Genomic DNA, 17,955 nt, shown 5'->3' with positions numbered 1-17,955 from the left:
TTGAGGCACTTTTCATGTGCTTATTGTCTATTTGTGTATCTTCTTGGAAGAACTGTCTATTCAACGTTTTGCCCATTTTTAAGTTGGATTGTCTTTTTATTATTGAATTGTAAGAGTTCTTTTTGTATCCTAGATACAAATCTTCGATCGGATATAGGATTTTCAAGTATTTTCTCTCATTCAGGAGCTTGCCCTTGCCCCTTCTTGATGGTGTCCTTCAAACCACGGAAGTCTTTAATACTGATGAAGTTCAGTTGGTCGATTTTTGTCTTTTGGTGTCATATCTAAGAATTGCCAAATCCAGTCATGAAGATAAACACCTGTGTTTTCTTCTAAGAATTCTGTAGTTTTAGCTCTTGCATATTGAGTTAATTTCTACATATGGTATGAGGTAGAGGTCTAATTTTATTCTTTTGTATGTGGATATTCTGTTGTCCCAGTACCATTTGTTAAAAAGACTCTTCTTGTCTCATTCAATTATTTGGCACTCTTAAAATCAGTTGGCCATAAATGTGAGGCTTTCCTTTTAGATCCTCAATGGTAATGCATTGATCTATATGTCTGTCCTATGCCAGTACCAAGTCAGATTTTATGAGAATTCTTTCTTAGTCATCTTGCATATTACCAGTTGTTTTATGTAATAATAAAAAGTCAGTGTAGTGGAATGTCTTTAACTCTACTTCCGTGGAGGTTTTTTGCCTTTTGAAGGAGCCTGTGGCCAGCTTATGCCTCACTGACCCAATGACATGATGGGAAGTAGGTTTACAAAGGTAAAGTCCATTCCTTTTTTTCTCCCTCCATTCAGACCTTTAGTCTCTCACCCAGTGCCTCCCACTTCACTCCAGTTTCCATCAAATCTTGGTCACGAGATCTGCTGACTTAGTCTGCTATCTGCTTCATTATGTTTAGCTCATTATAATTCATAGACTCATCCATACATTTCACCATCTAGGAGGAGATTAAGTCTGGGCTGTCAGCTTTCCTCATTGGAAGTCTCTCTAAGCCATCATGTTGCAATTCACAATTAAATCATCTTTTGACGTGTTTCTTGTGTATAACACTCGTGCTGATCTTGTTCTTGACATAGATTCTGAATTCTCAGAAACCACAGTTCCCTGTATCTACCTTCTTTTATTTAAAAAGAAAGAGATGCATAGCTGTACTTTATAGCTTTACACATAATGAATAGAATAACTATTTCATCCCATCCAAAGAAAAAATTTTAAGAATATAGCTGTTAAAAACCAGGTAGGGCTTCCCTGGTGGTGCAGTGGTTAAGAATCTGCCTGCCAATGCAGGGGACAATGGTTCAAGCCCTGGTCCGGGAAGATCCCACATGCCATGGAGCAACTAAGCCCATGCGCCACAACTACTGAGCCTGCACTCTAGAGCCCTCAAGCCACAACTATGGAACCTGTATGCCACAACTATTGAAGCATGCGCCTAGAGCCCGTGTTCCACAACAAGAGAAGCCACTGTAATGAGAAGCCTGTGCACCTCAACAAAGAGTAGCCCCTGCTCGCTGTTAACTAGAGAAAGCCTGTGCGCAGCAATGAAGACCCAACACAGCCAAAAATAAATAAAATCAATTTTTTTTTAAAAGGTAATAATCAATTTATCTGGGACAAATAATAGATTAGTAATTTGAATTTCAAAATTTCAAAGCCAGTTTGTGTGATATAGAGAAGCACTGTGGTACAGTGTAAAAATGAGATAGTCCTACCTTCCCTGACAAACAAGCTTTAAGTAAGGTAAAGGAAAAATTGTATTTAATTATATACTGCCAAAGGACACTGCATTTGTTTTACTACTGAGAAGATTAAAAATGCTTCCATGATGTTTTATTTCTTCTCTGAGGAAAGGACAATGAAGATTGAGTCCTAGATTAATAAATATTCAAAGCTGCCTATCCCTTAGAATTTCAGTTCATTGAGATGAGGTAAAAGAGTCTGATTTTGGTAATTAAACTGACGATTTCTAGTTGTTTTTCAACTATGATACTTCATATGTCTCCTTGCTTACCAACCTTCCTTATCTTCAAACTTGAGGGGAAATTCTGAAGAGGCATACCTGCCTATCTGTAAGAAATTGTAAGTGAAGGGAACCTGCCAAAAACTTCCTCCTGAATAGTTCTTAGGTCTTTCTTCTAGTTATCTGCTTCTTCTCATCAGCACTGTTTGTCATTTTAAATTAATCTCGACATTTATTAGATTCCAGTTTATAGGAAACCAATTTCTACTGTGTCAAAGTTATGTTTCTTATTATCTCTTTTTTTTATCCACTTTTCTATCTGTTTTTTTCCTAAAAATCTCCTCAAAGTTTAGTAGCTTAAATAAGCAACGTTTATTTTGTTCACAATCTATACTAAGGAAAAGCGTAGCCAGGAGAGCTGGCCTCTCTTCCCCTCAGTTGGAACACGTACCCTGAACACCGAGGCTCTCTTTGTGGCCTGAGCTTCTCACAACATGGGGCTGGGTTCCAAGGTTAAGAGCCAGGCAGAAGCTGTGTTGCCTTGTCTAACCTCGCCTTGCAATTCACACAGCATCTCTTTCACCATATTCTGTTCATTAGGAATAAGTCGCTTATGCTTGGCCCATAGTCTACCTTTTTTTATGGAATAAATTTTTTAAAAAACTCATGGATACATTTAAAAACCAGCATAATCTACCCACTGGCCACAATTTTTTATATTCCTTCCACATGAAGAATACACTTATCCCTACTCAGTTCCCCCACAAATCTCAATTGTTATGGTGTCAGGCTCAGGCTTGAGTCCAGGATCTTACCATCTTTCACCAGGTACGGATGGGGATGAGGCTCCTGGGTGTGGTTTCTAGAGTATAGCCCCTTGAGTACCAGTCCTCTCAGTACTAAGACTTGAGAGCTAAAGGGACAAGTTTTCTGCCACCCACATACCCAACATTCTGTTAAACTGCTGAAGACCCTCCCATTCAGAAATGGAAAATGGAAGACATGCTGGTCCATAGCAGTTCTGAAATACAGCCTGATACCTGCTGCCAGCTCTTTGGTTAGGACTTAGTCCCGACCATGGAAGTGATTCTCCTTTGCTGTACCCTCTGAGCTCTTTGTTCTGTCCTTTTCGTAAGAAATGACCTGTGTTTGCAGCTGAGTAGTGTTTCTCAAGCCAGCAAGGGAAGAAAATTGTACTGAAACCTGGAGGAAGGGGGACTTATAGAACTTCTAAGAAAATCCCAAAGGCCTCTTCTCATTTTGTACTGTCTTGGTCTCTGTTAATCCAAGCTAGCAAGCAGTGTTTTTGCTACCACAGTTCTCTTTAAAGCTTTGAGTGTCCTGTGAATTTTATTGGGGTTCATGCCATTGGAAAAGCTACCCTCCCAAATCTTTTTGAGATAAGCTCTTCCCCTTGGGCTTCTTGTGAAGCTGTTGTAGGACGGGAAACTTTGTAGTATGATGCCTTTAAAATTCTTATGCTTTTTTTAAGATCCTTAAAGGAATTTGAGGCACCAACTTAAGTCTTTACAGGGTGTTAATAAAGGGTTCTACAGTCTTGGCTTTATCTTTAGACCATGTTTTCCTGGCAGCACCCTAAATCTGATCTTAGCCCAGAACCTATTTCTCTGTTTTAGCATTATTTGGGCATGTGGAGATGCTGTAAATGGGATACAGATATTTGAACCCAATGAGTCCTGGATCCTTTATATTTAATAGTCTTTTTTTTTTTTTTAGCTTATCCCTCTCATCAATTTTACTTTCAGCTGCTTTGTAGCTAGAGTCCCCCTTCCTCCAGGTTGCAGTGTCATTTCCTTCCCTTGCCTAGAAGCTGTCACCTTCAGCCTCTTCAAGGGCCGTCAGCCTTCCATTAACAGTCTTACGAAGCCGTGGGAATTTCGTGAGATAAGTGTCAAAGAATTTGTAGACGTGTTTTAAAACTACCACATCCACCTGACCTTGTCTTACCAAATAATCATTCTGTCTAAAGGGAAGTTCTTCCCAACTCAGTGTCGTTGAAATTCCAGCAAATTTTTTTGTTTGTTTTGTTTAGTATGTTCTCTTATTCTGTAGAAAGTAACAAAGAATTACAAGAATTAACGGCACTTTTTCGTTCAGAAAAATGTATGGATCATCTCGCTAAACTATTACACTGGGAGATGTGATTTCTCCTTAACCCTGTGAAGCATTTCTCCTTGGAATGCAATTCAAATTAGCATAAAATATTTGTAGTTCAGAAAAAAGGCTTATGGTATTAGAAGCCATATTTACAAGACTCATTAGAGTCTGATTTTCAGAGTCTTATTTTGGGAGGCATTTATTAATTCAGCCCTAAATAACTCAATATGATATCCCTAAAACTTTAAAAATCATGGAGGGTTAAGATGAGGGTGGGGAAGGAGTAAGAGACTTTCTACTAAGAGGTGACTTATAGTCATTTTATGGAGGAAAGACATGAAACAATAGAAGAATAAAAGAGTATAAAATCAAATGCAAATGTTGTGTAACAATGATGACAGTAAAGGATATATATTTGTGGCTCTTGGTGGTTTGAACTTTTTTCTTCATTTTCTTAGTAATTGAAGGTCCTACATGCTACAATATAGACACCATTTTATTGTAACTGAATTTATTTTAAAAGTTGATACTGGTTTTGAGTTAGGCTGTTCTCAGTCTACGTCCCTAATTACCAAACGATTTTATTTTATTCATGCAGATTGACGACCTTACAGCAGAACTGGAAACTGCATCTTCAAAATGTCTACATCTGGGTGCAAAAAATCAAGTTCTTCAACAGGAGTTATTATCTATGAAAGTAATGCAAAAGAAATGTGAAAAACTAGAGAAGAATAAAAAGAAGTTGGAACAAGAAGTAGTGAACCTCAGAAGTCATATAGAAATGAATATGATAGAACACAGTCAAGTAGAGCAGTATAAACGGGAGATTGAAGAAAGAGCAAGACAGGATATAATAGAAAAATTAAAAGAAGTCAACCTATTTTTACAGGTTAATTTTTTGATCTGTAATGTGCTTTAATTCACTTCACTATAAATTACATTTCGGATGTATACATTTTATGTGTTTCTTCTACTTCCCTTATAGCAGTTTGTTTTGTAAATTCTTGGAAGGAAGGTGGCATTTGTTTCTGCCTTTAATATTTCGGTTTCCACCATTATTCTCACTAAATTGATCTTTCAGAACGATTCTCACTAGAGAATCATTTTATTTTTAAGACCAACTGGTATAAAACAAAACTATTAGGATGAAAAGAAAATATTGTGATTTAGAAATTGTACTATACTCTTGCATTATTCTTAGTTGTATTGTTCAATTTAAAAATTTTAAAATTGATCCTATTATTCTTTGAATTATCAGATTACATGAGTACAAATATAAGAATGATCCAACTTTAATTTTATAATTAGGATTTAAGTCAGTTTACATTGATGATAAATATTTGTAAAGTTCAGCTTTTTCTTTCACATTTAAAATTGCTCTCTGAATCATTGACGCAAAACTAAAGGGCACAAATATACTATAATTATTCAGGTTATAATTATTTTAAACATGTATCTTTTTATTTTACTTTAGACACAAGCAGCATCTCAAGAAAACTTAGAGCAGTTAAGAGAGAATAATAATGCTTCAGTAAGAAGTCAGATGGAACTCAGAATTAAAGATCTGGAATCTGAACTCTCCAAAATGAAAGCTTTTCAAGAAGATTCTAATAAATCAGAATTGGAAAAATATAAGCAACTCTACCTCGAAGAACTAAAAGTTAGAAAGTCATTGGCAAATAAACTAAACAAGTAAGTCAAAACATAGAATCATAGAAAATAAATTTAAATTTAGCTCATTAATTTGCCTCTAAAGCATAATTTTTATTGAGCCAGGTTCATGAGATTAGTAGGAAGTGAAAGCTAACTAGATAGTATAACTTTGGAAAATGATGTTAGTAAGTGAAGTCACCTTTAAAATGTTAGTCCAGTTTGCATCTCCCCACCTTTTTGTTGGTTTTACATAACTTTATTTTTTATATTTTCATATGTTGGGTTGGCCAAAAAGTTCGTTTGTGTTTTCCCGTAAGATGTTACTAGAAAAACCCAAACGAACTTTTTGGCCAACCCAATAGTTAACCTGATTTAGTCTTTAAGCTAAGTATTTTTGAAACTTTGTAGTTTAAATAAAATTTCTTGTTGGAATTCCCGTAAATAGAAATATTAACGAGTTTAATTATTTTTTGGAAGATTACAGCTTAAACGCAAAGCGTCACATTTTAGCATTTGGTAAATTTACTTTCTTGATTATGATCTTTGGTATCACCGCTAGAGGGCGCCCTGAGACAAACTACTGTATTTGAAGTTTTTCTACTCTACATAAAGTCATGCTTGTGAAATAAGGGGAAGGTAACAGGGGCGAAGGGCCGTATAATTCACAAAGTGTCTAAAAATAACACGGTGGCCTGCGTGAGGGGGTGCGTGGAAGACCGCAAGGGCAGATCCCACCCCCAGTGCCTCAGTAACAGTGTTACCGGTACCTGTCCGCAGCCTGTTAGGAACCGGGCCGCACAGCAGGAGGTGAGCAGTGGGCGAGCCAGCAAAGCTTCACCTGCCGCCCCCCATCGCCCCCCATCGCTCACATTACCGCCTGAACCATCCTGACAGCCCCCATACACCCCCATCCATGGAAAAGTTGTCTTCCACGAAACTGGTCCCTGGTGCCAAAAAGGTTGGGGACGGCTGCACTAGATCATTCCTCAGTGCCGAACGCTTAATTTCTCTGAGGTAATGAGTGAAATGTGTATACAGGGGTGGTGAAAGCAAATGCTTGAAAATGTCTTTAAGGGATGGTTTGGTTTTTCGTCCCTGAACTAAAGGTGGGTGTCTAAGTGCAGCCATCGCAGAAGGCAGCGAGCGTCACCTGTTAAGCCGTCTCCGTCACTGACACCATTTCTCTCCTCTCCCGACTTTGACTGACTTGTTAGTTCAGGATCCCCCAGACACATATATACTTCTTTGGAACAATTTTACACCTACAGTTGTTTATAGTAGGTCTGCTCTGTGCCATTTTCAGTGTTAAAACGTGGTTTAATGGGACATTCCATTTACTATTATGGCAATTTAAAAAATGCAAATCATTTAGGAAAAATGAAATGAATGAAATTGGTGTTTTGCCATCTTCCCAGGACTAATGAGAGGCTGGCAGAGATCAGTACCAAACTACTGGTGGAGAAACAGCAGAACAGATCTTTACTCAGCACTCTTACTACGAGGCCAGTCCTGGAGCCACCTTGTGTAGGAAGTCTTAATAATAGTTTAGTGCTCAATAGAAATCTTACTCCAGGAGAAAACTTAGAGATTTCTACCTCAAGTTCACGCCCTTCAAATAAGAGCATGGAGATTTACTTGACCAAGGTTAGTGATATTATCCTTTTTTCCTTGGGTTTCAGATTTCTGATAATAATTCTTGTTTTTAATTTGGTGAAATTCTGAATTGTTTATTTGACTTACACACACGAAGTAAAAGCCATAATTAATTGTGCTAATAAAGAGACAGAAATTTTATGATTTTTTTAAAGTCCCTGGATTTCTCATTTTCAAGAGAGATTTATCATTAACTTTATTCAGTAAATGTAATTAAACTGACAAATTTTAAATTTCTTGAAAAACTGCAGTTAAATTCTATTTTAGAAATTAAATATTATTGCCTAATAACCAAAGATATACTTTCTAATTGATTTCAGTTTGACAATGGTTCATAATCATTTTCAAGTTTTGCTGCACCCTAGTTTTTCCACCCCTAAGCATAAGTGAATGATTGGCATCCAAACACTTAACCATATATGGATTTTTTTTATTTAAAAGAATCCTAGATAAATCCTTTTTGTGAATTAAATAGACTTGTAGCACTAAATAGGTTAATTTTTAAGTTAAAATTTTTTGTCATTTTCATACATGAGAGTGCATCCTTAGTTGCTGTTTTACGTAGAGCATTTTTATTGAATTTTTATAAAATGTCTTGCTGAGCAATTGTAGAACATTTCTAAATACGTAAATAAAGCAAATATTTAGGTTTTTAAAATGAAGTCCACTTATCTGTCTTGCCATCATCTGGATGAATGATGACTATGATGGGGAGTCTTTAAATTGCAACTAGTTTTCACTGTGTATCGTTATTAAAATATCCATCTCACTCAATGCACAGGGGTTTATGGTTTTGATGGTGTTTTCATGATGTTCTTGATGCAGAGAAAAGTAGCCCTTGTTAAATGAAGTCTCAACCTTTGGCTTCACGTCGTAACAAATCATAGAAGAGCAAAGCTAAGGTTGCTTAGACAGTGCTGTGGCTAAATTGGGTCTAAGTGCTTCAGAGCCATGAAACTGGACTCCAGGGTCAAAAAGAAAATGCATGTCAAGCCCTCTGTCACTTGCCAAGCATGATGTAAACTTAGAATGTTCTCATGAGTTGTCACCCAAAAAATCAGACAATGTATCATTTTACAAGATGAAGATGAAAGAGTGTGTGAATGCAGAAACAATGTGAGAGAAAAATTTCTGCAGGAAATTTTTCCTTTAATTTTTTTGGAGGAAAGAGGTGTTTATTTTTTTAGTAATTCTAGATAAATCGAAAAATAGTTTATTTTAAACTCAATGTTGTAGTTACTAGGTATACATAGTTCCCTTGTGGGGTCTTTGCCAAATCGTGCTGGTTTTAATAAGAGAGATTGAAAAGCACTACTTACTCTGTCAAGATGCAAAGACATGTCTCCATAATCACTACAGAATGCCGCGGAAGAGTTATTATACAGTTGTTGTTCACATAATTCTTAGTAAGACTTACAGAAAGAAGGTGCCTTCTGGAATTGCTAGGAATATAATTATTTCTACTAGGAAAACATAAAATAATACTATGAGAGGTGTTAACGTACTGTCTAAAATGATAGAAAGGGGTGGGTTTTTGGATGGGACATTACAAAACAATAGCCTTCTAAAGGTTTTAGCTATGATTCTACAAAGTAAAACGTTAAAAATGGCATTAGGATTGCATTTGTTTATCAGTCTCCTTTATTTGCAAGGTTTTAACATTTTGGACTATTCCTACTGTGAAGTTTTATCTTACTCAGCATTTTTCCCTAACTTTAAGGAAAATAATTATAGCAAAGTACTACTCTAGGTCTGTGCTTTCAGTTGCGCTGGTTGTAGCAGCAAGCTTTCTCCATGTACCTAACGCTTAGATTTATTACCTCCCTCACCAGTACATGAAGTTCAGTCTTAACAGTTGATACCATTGTGGGGGTAGGACATTAGCACGTATCTGTCTTGCTAATTTTACCCTCAGTTTTCACATTCTAGTTAATTCTGGGATGTTTTGTCCTATATATCAGAAGTAATTTTACAGTTTTTTTTCAATTGTGTTATTTAATTATATTATTATAAAATACAAAAAGTTAACATTAACCAAAACAGCTACGTCACTGTTAGATTTTCTTGCACATAGAATTTTTTCAAGAACTGAAAACTTAAAAATCTATTCCAGACAATTTTATGACAGACACAATTTCACTGGTTTAAAGATTTTTTTATGTTCAAGAGTTTTTAGGTATTTGTGTGCCAAACACGATGCATGGCCACAGTAGTTAATAAATGCCCTTTAAATCTGTCTTAAGTAGGAGGACTGCATTTTACATTGACTGATTTTGGACTTTTGGCGCATTACTGACACTTTCAAGATTTTTCTAATGATTTAAGTAATTTAAAAAATTGCTGAAATGTCCATTCAGTTTAGCAACTCTCTTTCTAAATGTGGTCATACAAATGCACTGAAACTAAAACAATTAATATTCCTAAGACTTTGACTTTTTATATGATACAACATTTTGTGTCTCACCAGAATATTGAGTCACATTTCTTTTTAAAAAATAGGCCTCCTGTTTACATCACCGAGGCAGTGTCTATCCACTCTGAGTTTTAACTCTAATCAGATTACCACAGTAGTTAAGCTAGTTTCACATAAGGCACAGGCAGAGTGCAATAAACTTGTTTATTGTCTCAGTTTATTATATCAGTGTAATCCTTCTTGTTCCCACTTCATTTTGTCCACATGGACAAATGAGTAGGCATTTTATCTTTTGAAAGATAGAGGTAATAGTTCAACCTCTTAACAGTTCTTTTTCTTTCATTCATTTTTTTTCTATACTTAGTTTTTCAGCTCCTTGATCTACAAATTCTTCCTCAGTTCTTCTCTCTGCAGCAAAATACATGCACTTAATATCTACAGACTGCCGAGTGTAATTTCCTTCATACATTAGCCTGTTAACAATTGGATAATGAATGGAAGTGGTTTAAATGACTTGATTTTATGACATTTTCATGACATTTAAAATGAGTGATATCAAATTTTTAAATTATCAATAATTACTGAAAATAAATTAACTTTGGAAATGAGTGTGCGTGTGTATGTGTGTGGTGTGTATATATTTATCAAATTGGTCTAAAAAGAGAGTGCAACATGATTTTCCAGCCTGCAGTCTCAGATACAATTTAACAGTAATACATTACGGTTGGGTGAACGAACACATACTCGTCGTGCCTCATATTGTCATTGGCTTCACGACGTTCCTCTAAAATGTTCCTTTCACCTCTCCCCTACTTTATAGTGGGGGCTGTTTTGAACAATGTACGTTAATTATAGAGTCAGGGAAGAAGAAGAAAACGTTGCCTCGGTGTCGTCTGGTCCTCTGCCTTGTTGGAGCTGTGGTGGGTAGGTGGCAGACGACACTTCTCTTCCCCTTCTGAGTTCAGCACGCGGGAGTCAGCAGCTGGAGATCAACTAAGGAGCTTTGTTACTGACACACAACTAACGAATTGGAGGACGGTGCTTTAGGTGTGCAGTCACAGTGGGCCTCGGGATACTTCATCCCAAATTAGGCCTGAGGGGAGGAAGCAAATGCTTGACCCCCGCCCCAGGGCAGGCTGCTTACTGCGGGCGTGAGAGCAGACCCCAGTTCCCGGTGCTGAGGGCACACACACCTTCTCAGAGAAGAGATTCGGAAGCAAGCAAGCACTGCTCAGTTCCTTCTCCCAAATTCACCCATTGGGTAAATCTCCCCTCCTCTCGTGAGGAGGGTAGGAGTGTAAGTCCTCACGTTGAAACTTTAGGCCAAGGAATTAGCCTGTAATTTCTGACTGGATTTAAATTCTAATTGAGATTACACTCATGGTTTTTGTACATACAAACTAATGATGAGAGATTGAAGTATGCTAGATGGTAAAGAGAAATCTGTTTTGTGTTTTAAATTTTGCCATAAATAACCCGCAGCGTGGTTCATTTGTTGACTCATTTCGTTAAACCAAGTTTTATTTGGAGGAAACGAATATCCTTTTAAAGAAGAATCTCCTCAATTTTGGCCTGTGTGATTCAACTAAAGATCTTCTCCTTCAAGTTCCCTGTCCTGTGGTTAAAAAAAAAAAAATCTGTGCTTTATAAATTAAATATATTGACTGCTACTAATAGGAGTTATGATAATTTATTCTTGTTCGTGCCTTTAAAACATAATTTAGTTAGAAAGCTACTATGTCATGTCTCATGCATCAAATGTTATTGAGCTACATGACAAACTTTTACATATTCATTTTCTCTGAGTTATAGTTAAAAATCTATGTGTTTTTTTTTCTTAATCTGAGGAAGTAGCTGGCATAGAACTCTCTCTAGACTCAGAAGGCCGTTGGCTTTGTGACACGTTGGCTTTGTGACAAAGTCTCTCTGAGCCTTTGTTATTACCTCTTTTGTAAAATTAGGGACTTTGACTAAATCAATGACTCTCATACCTTAAAAATTTTTTTTTCAAGGAAAAGAACCTTTCTTTTTCTTTTTTTTTTTTTTTTTTTTGCAGCATGCGGGCCTCTCACTGTTGTGGCCTCTCTCCCGTTGCGGAGCACAGGCTGCAGACGCGCAGGCTCAGCGGCCATGGCTCACGGGCCCAGCCGCTCCGCGGCACATGGGATCTTCCCGGACCGGGGCACGAACCCACATCCCCTGCATCGGCAGGCGGACTCTCAACCACTGTGCCACCAGGGAAGCCCCCTTTCTTTTTTTAAAAAAAAAATTTTTTTGCATGAAACTATATTATATAAAACAGAGACAAATATAGAGCTTTTTAGCTAACGGAGTGGCTGGAGACCCTGAAGCTGTGACTTCTTTGTCCTTCAATCCTGCAGTGTCCTCAGTGGGACCTTCCATTTCTATGGGACATAGTTTGGAAACTACCAGTTGTGAGAGAATCCTTCTAACTAAAAATCTTTAGAATTAAAACTTGCTGATATATTGTTTTCCCGTGTATAATTTTCACACCTTTCTGTGTTTTTGTTAAATGGAAAAGTTTAAAGAAAAATGCAGGTGTGTTCTCCTTATTCATGTTCGACTTCCAACTACTTCCTCCAGCTGAACATGATCCTCACCTAGAAATCAACATGAGGGTCTCGGAAGTACATATTGAGGAAAAGAGCTTTTGGGGGAAAAGAGAGTAATCTTACACGGGTCATTCCCTAATTCAACGCGTGTAAAAACGTGACCTACATTTTGCAGTGTTTATTAATGGTAATAAAAAATCATTTCAGTAAAGGCTTCTTCCTTCATCTGTTATGAATTATTAATTTCACAAAACCTGTCTAGTAATGTTGTCACATTATTCATTTTATAGGGCCTCTCTATAGTGCTGTTGTCAGAAAAGTGTTACGGAAAACAGTCTCTGAAAATATTGGGAAACCTGCTAGCCAAAAAATTTGTCTTCGCACCTAAAATTTACAAAGACGTTGGCTATCATGATATCATTATCATCACCGTGTTTATTATGTTCAGTATACTATTTTAGACCCTGTTTAGTGAGAGGGTGCCTTTTTTTTTATAAGAAAGATTTTTAAAAGAACACTCTAGGTGGAGACACTTGTAATACAGTTTGAAATGTTCCCACACATTTCATAATTAAGTAGATAACTATAATTAGTCAAATGTTTCAAAAAGTTGGCCCTAATTTCTAGAATGGAAACAAAGTTACAGTTAAAGAATTATGTATTGTTTTCCTTGTTTCTAATTCTAGAAAGTCATGAATCAGAAACTGAGTTTGAAAACTGGCTCTAGCCTCTACTTTTCCTTTCTTCAAGCAGATTTTCTGAAATAAATGTTTTAGTCCTAATATAGACAGCAAAATACCTTTACTTAATTTTTTGCCCGTAGAATTTTGACATGACATTACAACAGAACCATTTTCTTCATTTTATGTATTTAAGATTCTATGTTGAAAAATTATTACCATAGAACATACCTTAAAATTTTAGTTTTATAGAAGTGTAAGAATGGAAAACTCATTTTAAGGAAAAATCCATTAGAGTAAAAAAAACTGATTAAACTTTTATAAAGAGCAATTTTTCTAAGAATTGCAAAGTAATGCATTCATTGTAATATATGACTTGAATCGTTTAAACTTGTTTGTACCAATAAGATCAAATATCACCCTCTGAAATTATGTATATTCAATAGACTGATATTTATTGTACTTTTTATCAGATTAATCTAAATAACATTACATATATATGTTCTCTATTATCTAAAATCAAAATAAGTAGGAATTTATTTTACTTATGTGATTATTTTTCTATTTAAGCAATCCTCAAATTAGGTCTAGTCTCTAGAAGTATTATTTAAAGGCCACATTTCATAAGCTATACATCATTCCTACAAAAATGTCTCTTGTCTAACTTAAACGTAAATAATATTTGACTTATTTCAGATGCAGCAGGAGATGGAAAAAAATATAACTAGAGAACTAGAAAAAGGTATGTTGCCGAAATTTATGAATTAAATTTAGACATTGATTTTGGAAATAAACTGTAAATATTCAGTAGTAAATGGCATCTCTTTCCATTGTTTGGATGACAGATACTATTGATAGGCTAAATATCTTTTCTTATACATATCTAATGAAAACTGTGAAAGCATGAACATTCATAATGAAAGATATCCTGATTCCTCATTTATTCATCATGTTCCATAGCTTTAAAAAAAAATCTCAAAAAGCCTATGTATTTCTCTTTATTTCTGGCTGTATCCTTCCTCTACTTCTGCCATCCCTGTGGAACTGTCAACCTGCACACTGACACTATTAGGAAACATGGGTTTCATCAACTTCTCAAGTTTCTGGTAGTGATTAAGGCCAAAAAAACCAGACTCAAGCAGCCACGTTCGTGTAGCTGTTGCTTAGTGGCTGACATTAAAATTTCCTGTCATTGACTTTGTCATTGGTTTATCTTTTGCTCTCAGGAAAAATTCCAAATTCCTTATATCATGGAGTAAAAACACCCAAATCAGTTTGGGTCCTGCCATAGTATTCAGCCTTATCTCTTTACTACCTTCCTCTGCCCCTTTGCTCTGCATCTAGTCAAATAGACGGCTTACAATCCCACAGGTGCTCTTCCTCACCTTCAGTCTTTGTATGTGCTTCTTCCCTCCATCTCCCGTACTTTTTCCTTGTCCTTCAGGTATCCACTTACATACCACCTCCACCAAAAAGCTGACAGTATTGACACAAAGCTGGGTGTCACTTCTGAGTGTTCCTTGTACCCTCTTTTATACCTGTCATAGTATTTATGACTCTGTATGGAAATTGCCTGTTTTTTTTCCAGTTTATAGTATATGATTTTTCAGGGTGGACTGTGTTACCTTCATCTTGTAATTTCAGTGCTTGTCACAGCACCTTAGCAGATGGTTGTTGAGTAAATGAATGAAGAATGAGAAAATCAGAAGCTCTGATACTCAGCCACAAGAGCAATGAATTCATCGTGCAACCACGGGCAAATTATATAATAGTAATCTTGTATTTTGTGTTATGTCGTGTATAGATATTTTTCATTCTTCTGAACGCTTAGAAAGGTCTCAGCTTTTCTTTTTAACTAACTTATATTTAGTCAACTCAAGTATTTTAGGTAAAGAATATAATCCTTTCTTTTTCTTTTCAGCTGCTGCTGAATGTGAATCTGGATCCTATAGAGCTTCTCCTCTAGGAGCTACTGATGAGTCAAATCTAAATCAGGATCTAGTTTTGAAAACATCACAAGAATATGTACAGATTTTGAAGAAAAATTATATGATCTAAAAGATAAATAGTAAAAATTTCCCTACTGGGTTGTTTGCATAACATTTTAGTTGTTTCCCATTAAACATGATGTGAAAATCTTTATTAAAGGAAAATATTTTTGTATTATATGTGTATGATGAAAATTTATATAGTATTTTAAACCATGTTTCTCTGCATCTAACTTACTTTTAAGCAGATTTTGTGAATCAAAACACTGTTGAGTTTTACATACTCAAACTGAGCCCTGATACCAGCACCCAGACAACCAAACTTGTCATTAATATATAGTGGTGTTGACTGATAGCTTTTTTGTATTTCCAATTTTATCACTATATATAGACCTAAAGATTTAGACAGACATCATTTGGATATACTGCTGCTATGGCTGTTGTCAATGTTTGGTTTTTTTAAAAAATATTATTTATTTATTTTTGTTTTTGTTTCTTGCGGTACGTGGGCCTCTCACCGCTGTGGCCTCTCCCGCTGCGGAGCACAGGCTCCGGACGCGCAGGTTCAGTGGCCATGGCTCACAGGCCCAGCCGCTCCGCAGCATGTGGGATCCTCCCGGATCGGGGCACGAACCCGTATCCCCTGCATCGGCAGGCAGACTCTAAACCACTGCGCCACCAGGGAAGCCCTATTTATTTATTTTTGACTGTTGGGTCTTCGTTGCCGCATACGGACTTCCTCTAGTTGCGGCGAGCGGGGACTACGGGCTTCTCATCGTTGTGGCTCCTCTTATTGCGGAGCCTGGGCTCTAGGCGCGCAGGCTTCAGTAGCTGTGGCATGCGGGCTCTAGAGCACAGGCTCAGTAGTCGTGGCGCACAGGCTTAGTTGCTCCATGGCATGTGGGATCTTCCCGGACCAGGGCGAGCCCGTGTTCCCTGCATTGGCAGGAGGATTCTTAACCATTGCGCCACGAGGGAAGTCCTTATTGCCAATGTTTGATGTATTACAATTGTTATAGTGCCATAAAACTTAGTATATGTAACTTTAAACACTCATTCATAGATCTTTCCTCATGGAGAAATAAAATTTGCCTATGACTTTTCACCTTTTCTATTTATTTACTTACTTTTTGGAAACAGTCTTAAAATTAGAGAAAAGTTCCAAGCACCAGACTCAAACAGACATTTTCATAAAACTACCATATCTCCCATATATTCTCCTAATGTAACATTTATCTTTCCTAAACGTCATTTGTTCTCCCATAAGTGCCCTTCCCTCCCCCCACCAAGAAGTCATGTTTTTCAGAAGATGCCTTTCTCCTACTCCCTGTCACTTAAGTAGTATATAAGCCCCCAGTTGTAGACAGCCCCTCAAATCATGTTTCTTTGTGAACCCCTGCATGTAATCATACACAGTTAAATGTTTTTTTCTCATGGTAATCTGCTTTTGTCAATTTAATTTGCAGATTCCCAATTAATGAACCTAAGAGGGTAGAGAAAGTGTTTTCCTTCCCAACAATTCCAAGAGCTAAAATGTTAGTAACTCTTACTTACATCCTTTATTCCGTTTTCTTCTGTCCTTTCAGTGTACTTAGTTGGCAGAACTCTATAAGAGATTGTTTATCATTCTCCCCACTTACCTTCACCCAGGCATCTACGTGCTGCTGAAGAAAATTATTCTACTTTTATTTAATTTGCATCTTCTTTCTTCACAATGTCGATTTCAAATCTCCTCTCTCTAAACTTTTCACCCTGTTTTTTCCCTCTCATGTGTACCAGGCAATCTCATTTCCCACGACAAACTTCTTGAAAGATTTGCCTGAATCCCCACCCACTCTAGGCTGTCTTCTCCTTCCCCCATTCTCTCAAAACTACTCCGAAGTCACCGATGACTTCCACATCGCTGAATCAAAGTGTCACCTTTCCAGTCCTTGTCTAACTGAATTTCTCATTCCTCTTGGCATTCAGCATAACTGACCTCTTTGAGACACTCTCCTTTTGGCTGGGCTTTTAATACTCTTTAATTTTATCCTGAATGCACGCACAGCGTATTGTGATCGGAGACAGAGTTCTTATTAGTATCTCACAGTAAATACACAGGCCTTCTTCCCTCGCCCAGGCCTGCACCTGGGGCAACATGGCGAGAACAGGTCAGTTGTTCTAAGCCAGCAGGTGAAGGGCGGGAGGAAACTGGTTTTCCCTGCTGCTTGTGAAGGGGCGGGAGTTAAACGTCCTCCTCTCCTGGGAAGCATCTCCTCCTCACTCTGGCCTTTGGTATGTAAGTAAAACTGTTACCCACCCCAACAAGGGTCCTTCTGCCCAGTGTCGCTCCCACCAGTAGAATGAGTTGGGTTCAGAAGCAAAGGAAAGCTTTACTCTTTGATCAAAGACTGGAGAGGCACAAGCTCCTGCTCAAGAGGCCGTGGGCGGGGCTGCTTCACAGGGATCCCATCAGCAGGGGAGGGGGTGGAGTTCTCGCGGGGCAGGCGCAGGCGCAGGCGCAGCTGCTCCCCATCGCAGGGCCCACGTGGCCCGCCACTGCCATCTTGAATGGGGGTGTCGTGTGCAGCGTTCCTGCATACGGTCGGTCCTCCCACCCCCAGCTGGAGCACTGGCACAGCAATTTCACACCCGGAACTCGGGTCTGAAGTGCGGGCTGCGAGGCCTGTGCACGAAGCACCCTGTGAGCCAGCGAAAGCAGACTAAGAACAAAGGCAAAAAAGGTTAGACTTTATTTTACTACCGAGATTCTATTTCCTGGGAACAGCTAATGGGCTTTGCCGCTGATGAAATCTCTCCAGGAGCCAGACCCGGAGTCTCCAAGTTTCTGGGCCTCATTCCTCCTTGAAATGTGAATTCCTAGGGAGATGGTGCACCTTCGGGGACCTACTCAGAGCTGTAACTAT

At 37.7% G+C, this 17,955-nt stretch overlaps 1 protein-coding gene across 3 annotated transcripts in view; it reads left to right on the top strand.

Moving 5' to 3' along the window:
* ANKRD26 (ankyrin repeat domain containing 26) overlaps window positions 1-16,035 on the top strand; it is a 92,968-nt gene extending 76,933 nt beyond the window's left edge. For all 3 annotated transcript variants that reach the window (XM_082649455.1, XM_082649454.1, XM_082649456.1), the window contains 5 exons: window positions 4,688-4,978; window positions 5,564-5,781; window positions 7,158-7,386; window positions 13,758-13,803; window positions 14,983-16,035. In XM_082649455.1, the coding sequence (XP_082505581.1) occupies window positions 4,688-4,978; window positions 5,564-5,781; window positions 7,158-7,386; window positions 13,758-13,803; window positions 14,983-15,119 (921 nt within the window). In that variant the 3' untranslated portion in view covers window positions 15,120-16,035. The remainder of the gene's footprint in view (window positions 1-4,687; window positions 4,979-5,563; window positions 5,782-7,157; window positions 7,387-13,757; window positions 13,804-14,982) is intronic.
* Window positions 16,036-17,955: the final 1,920 nt, after the last annotated feature.

This window comes from Grampus griseus, assembly GCF_964374135.1.
Source record: "Grampus griseus genome assembly, chromosome: 2".
Classification (NCBI taxonomy): domain Eukaryota; kingdom Metazoa; phylum Chordata; class Mammalia; order Artiodactyla; family Delphinidae; genus Grampus; species Grampus griseus.
Note: the sequence above shows the minus strand (reverse complement) of the source record. Positions and strands in the feature narration are given on the sequence as shown.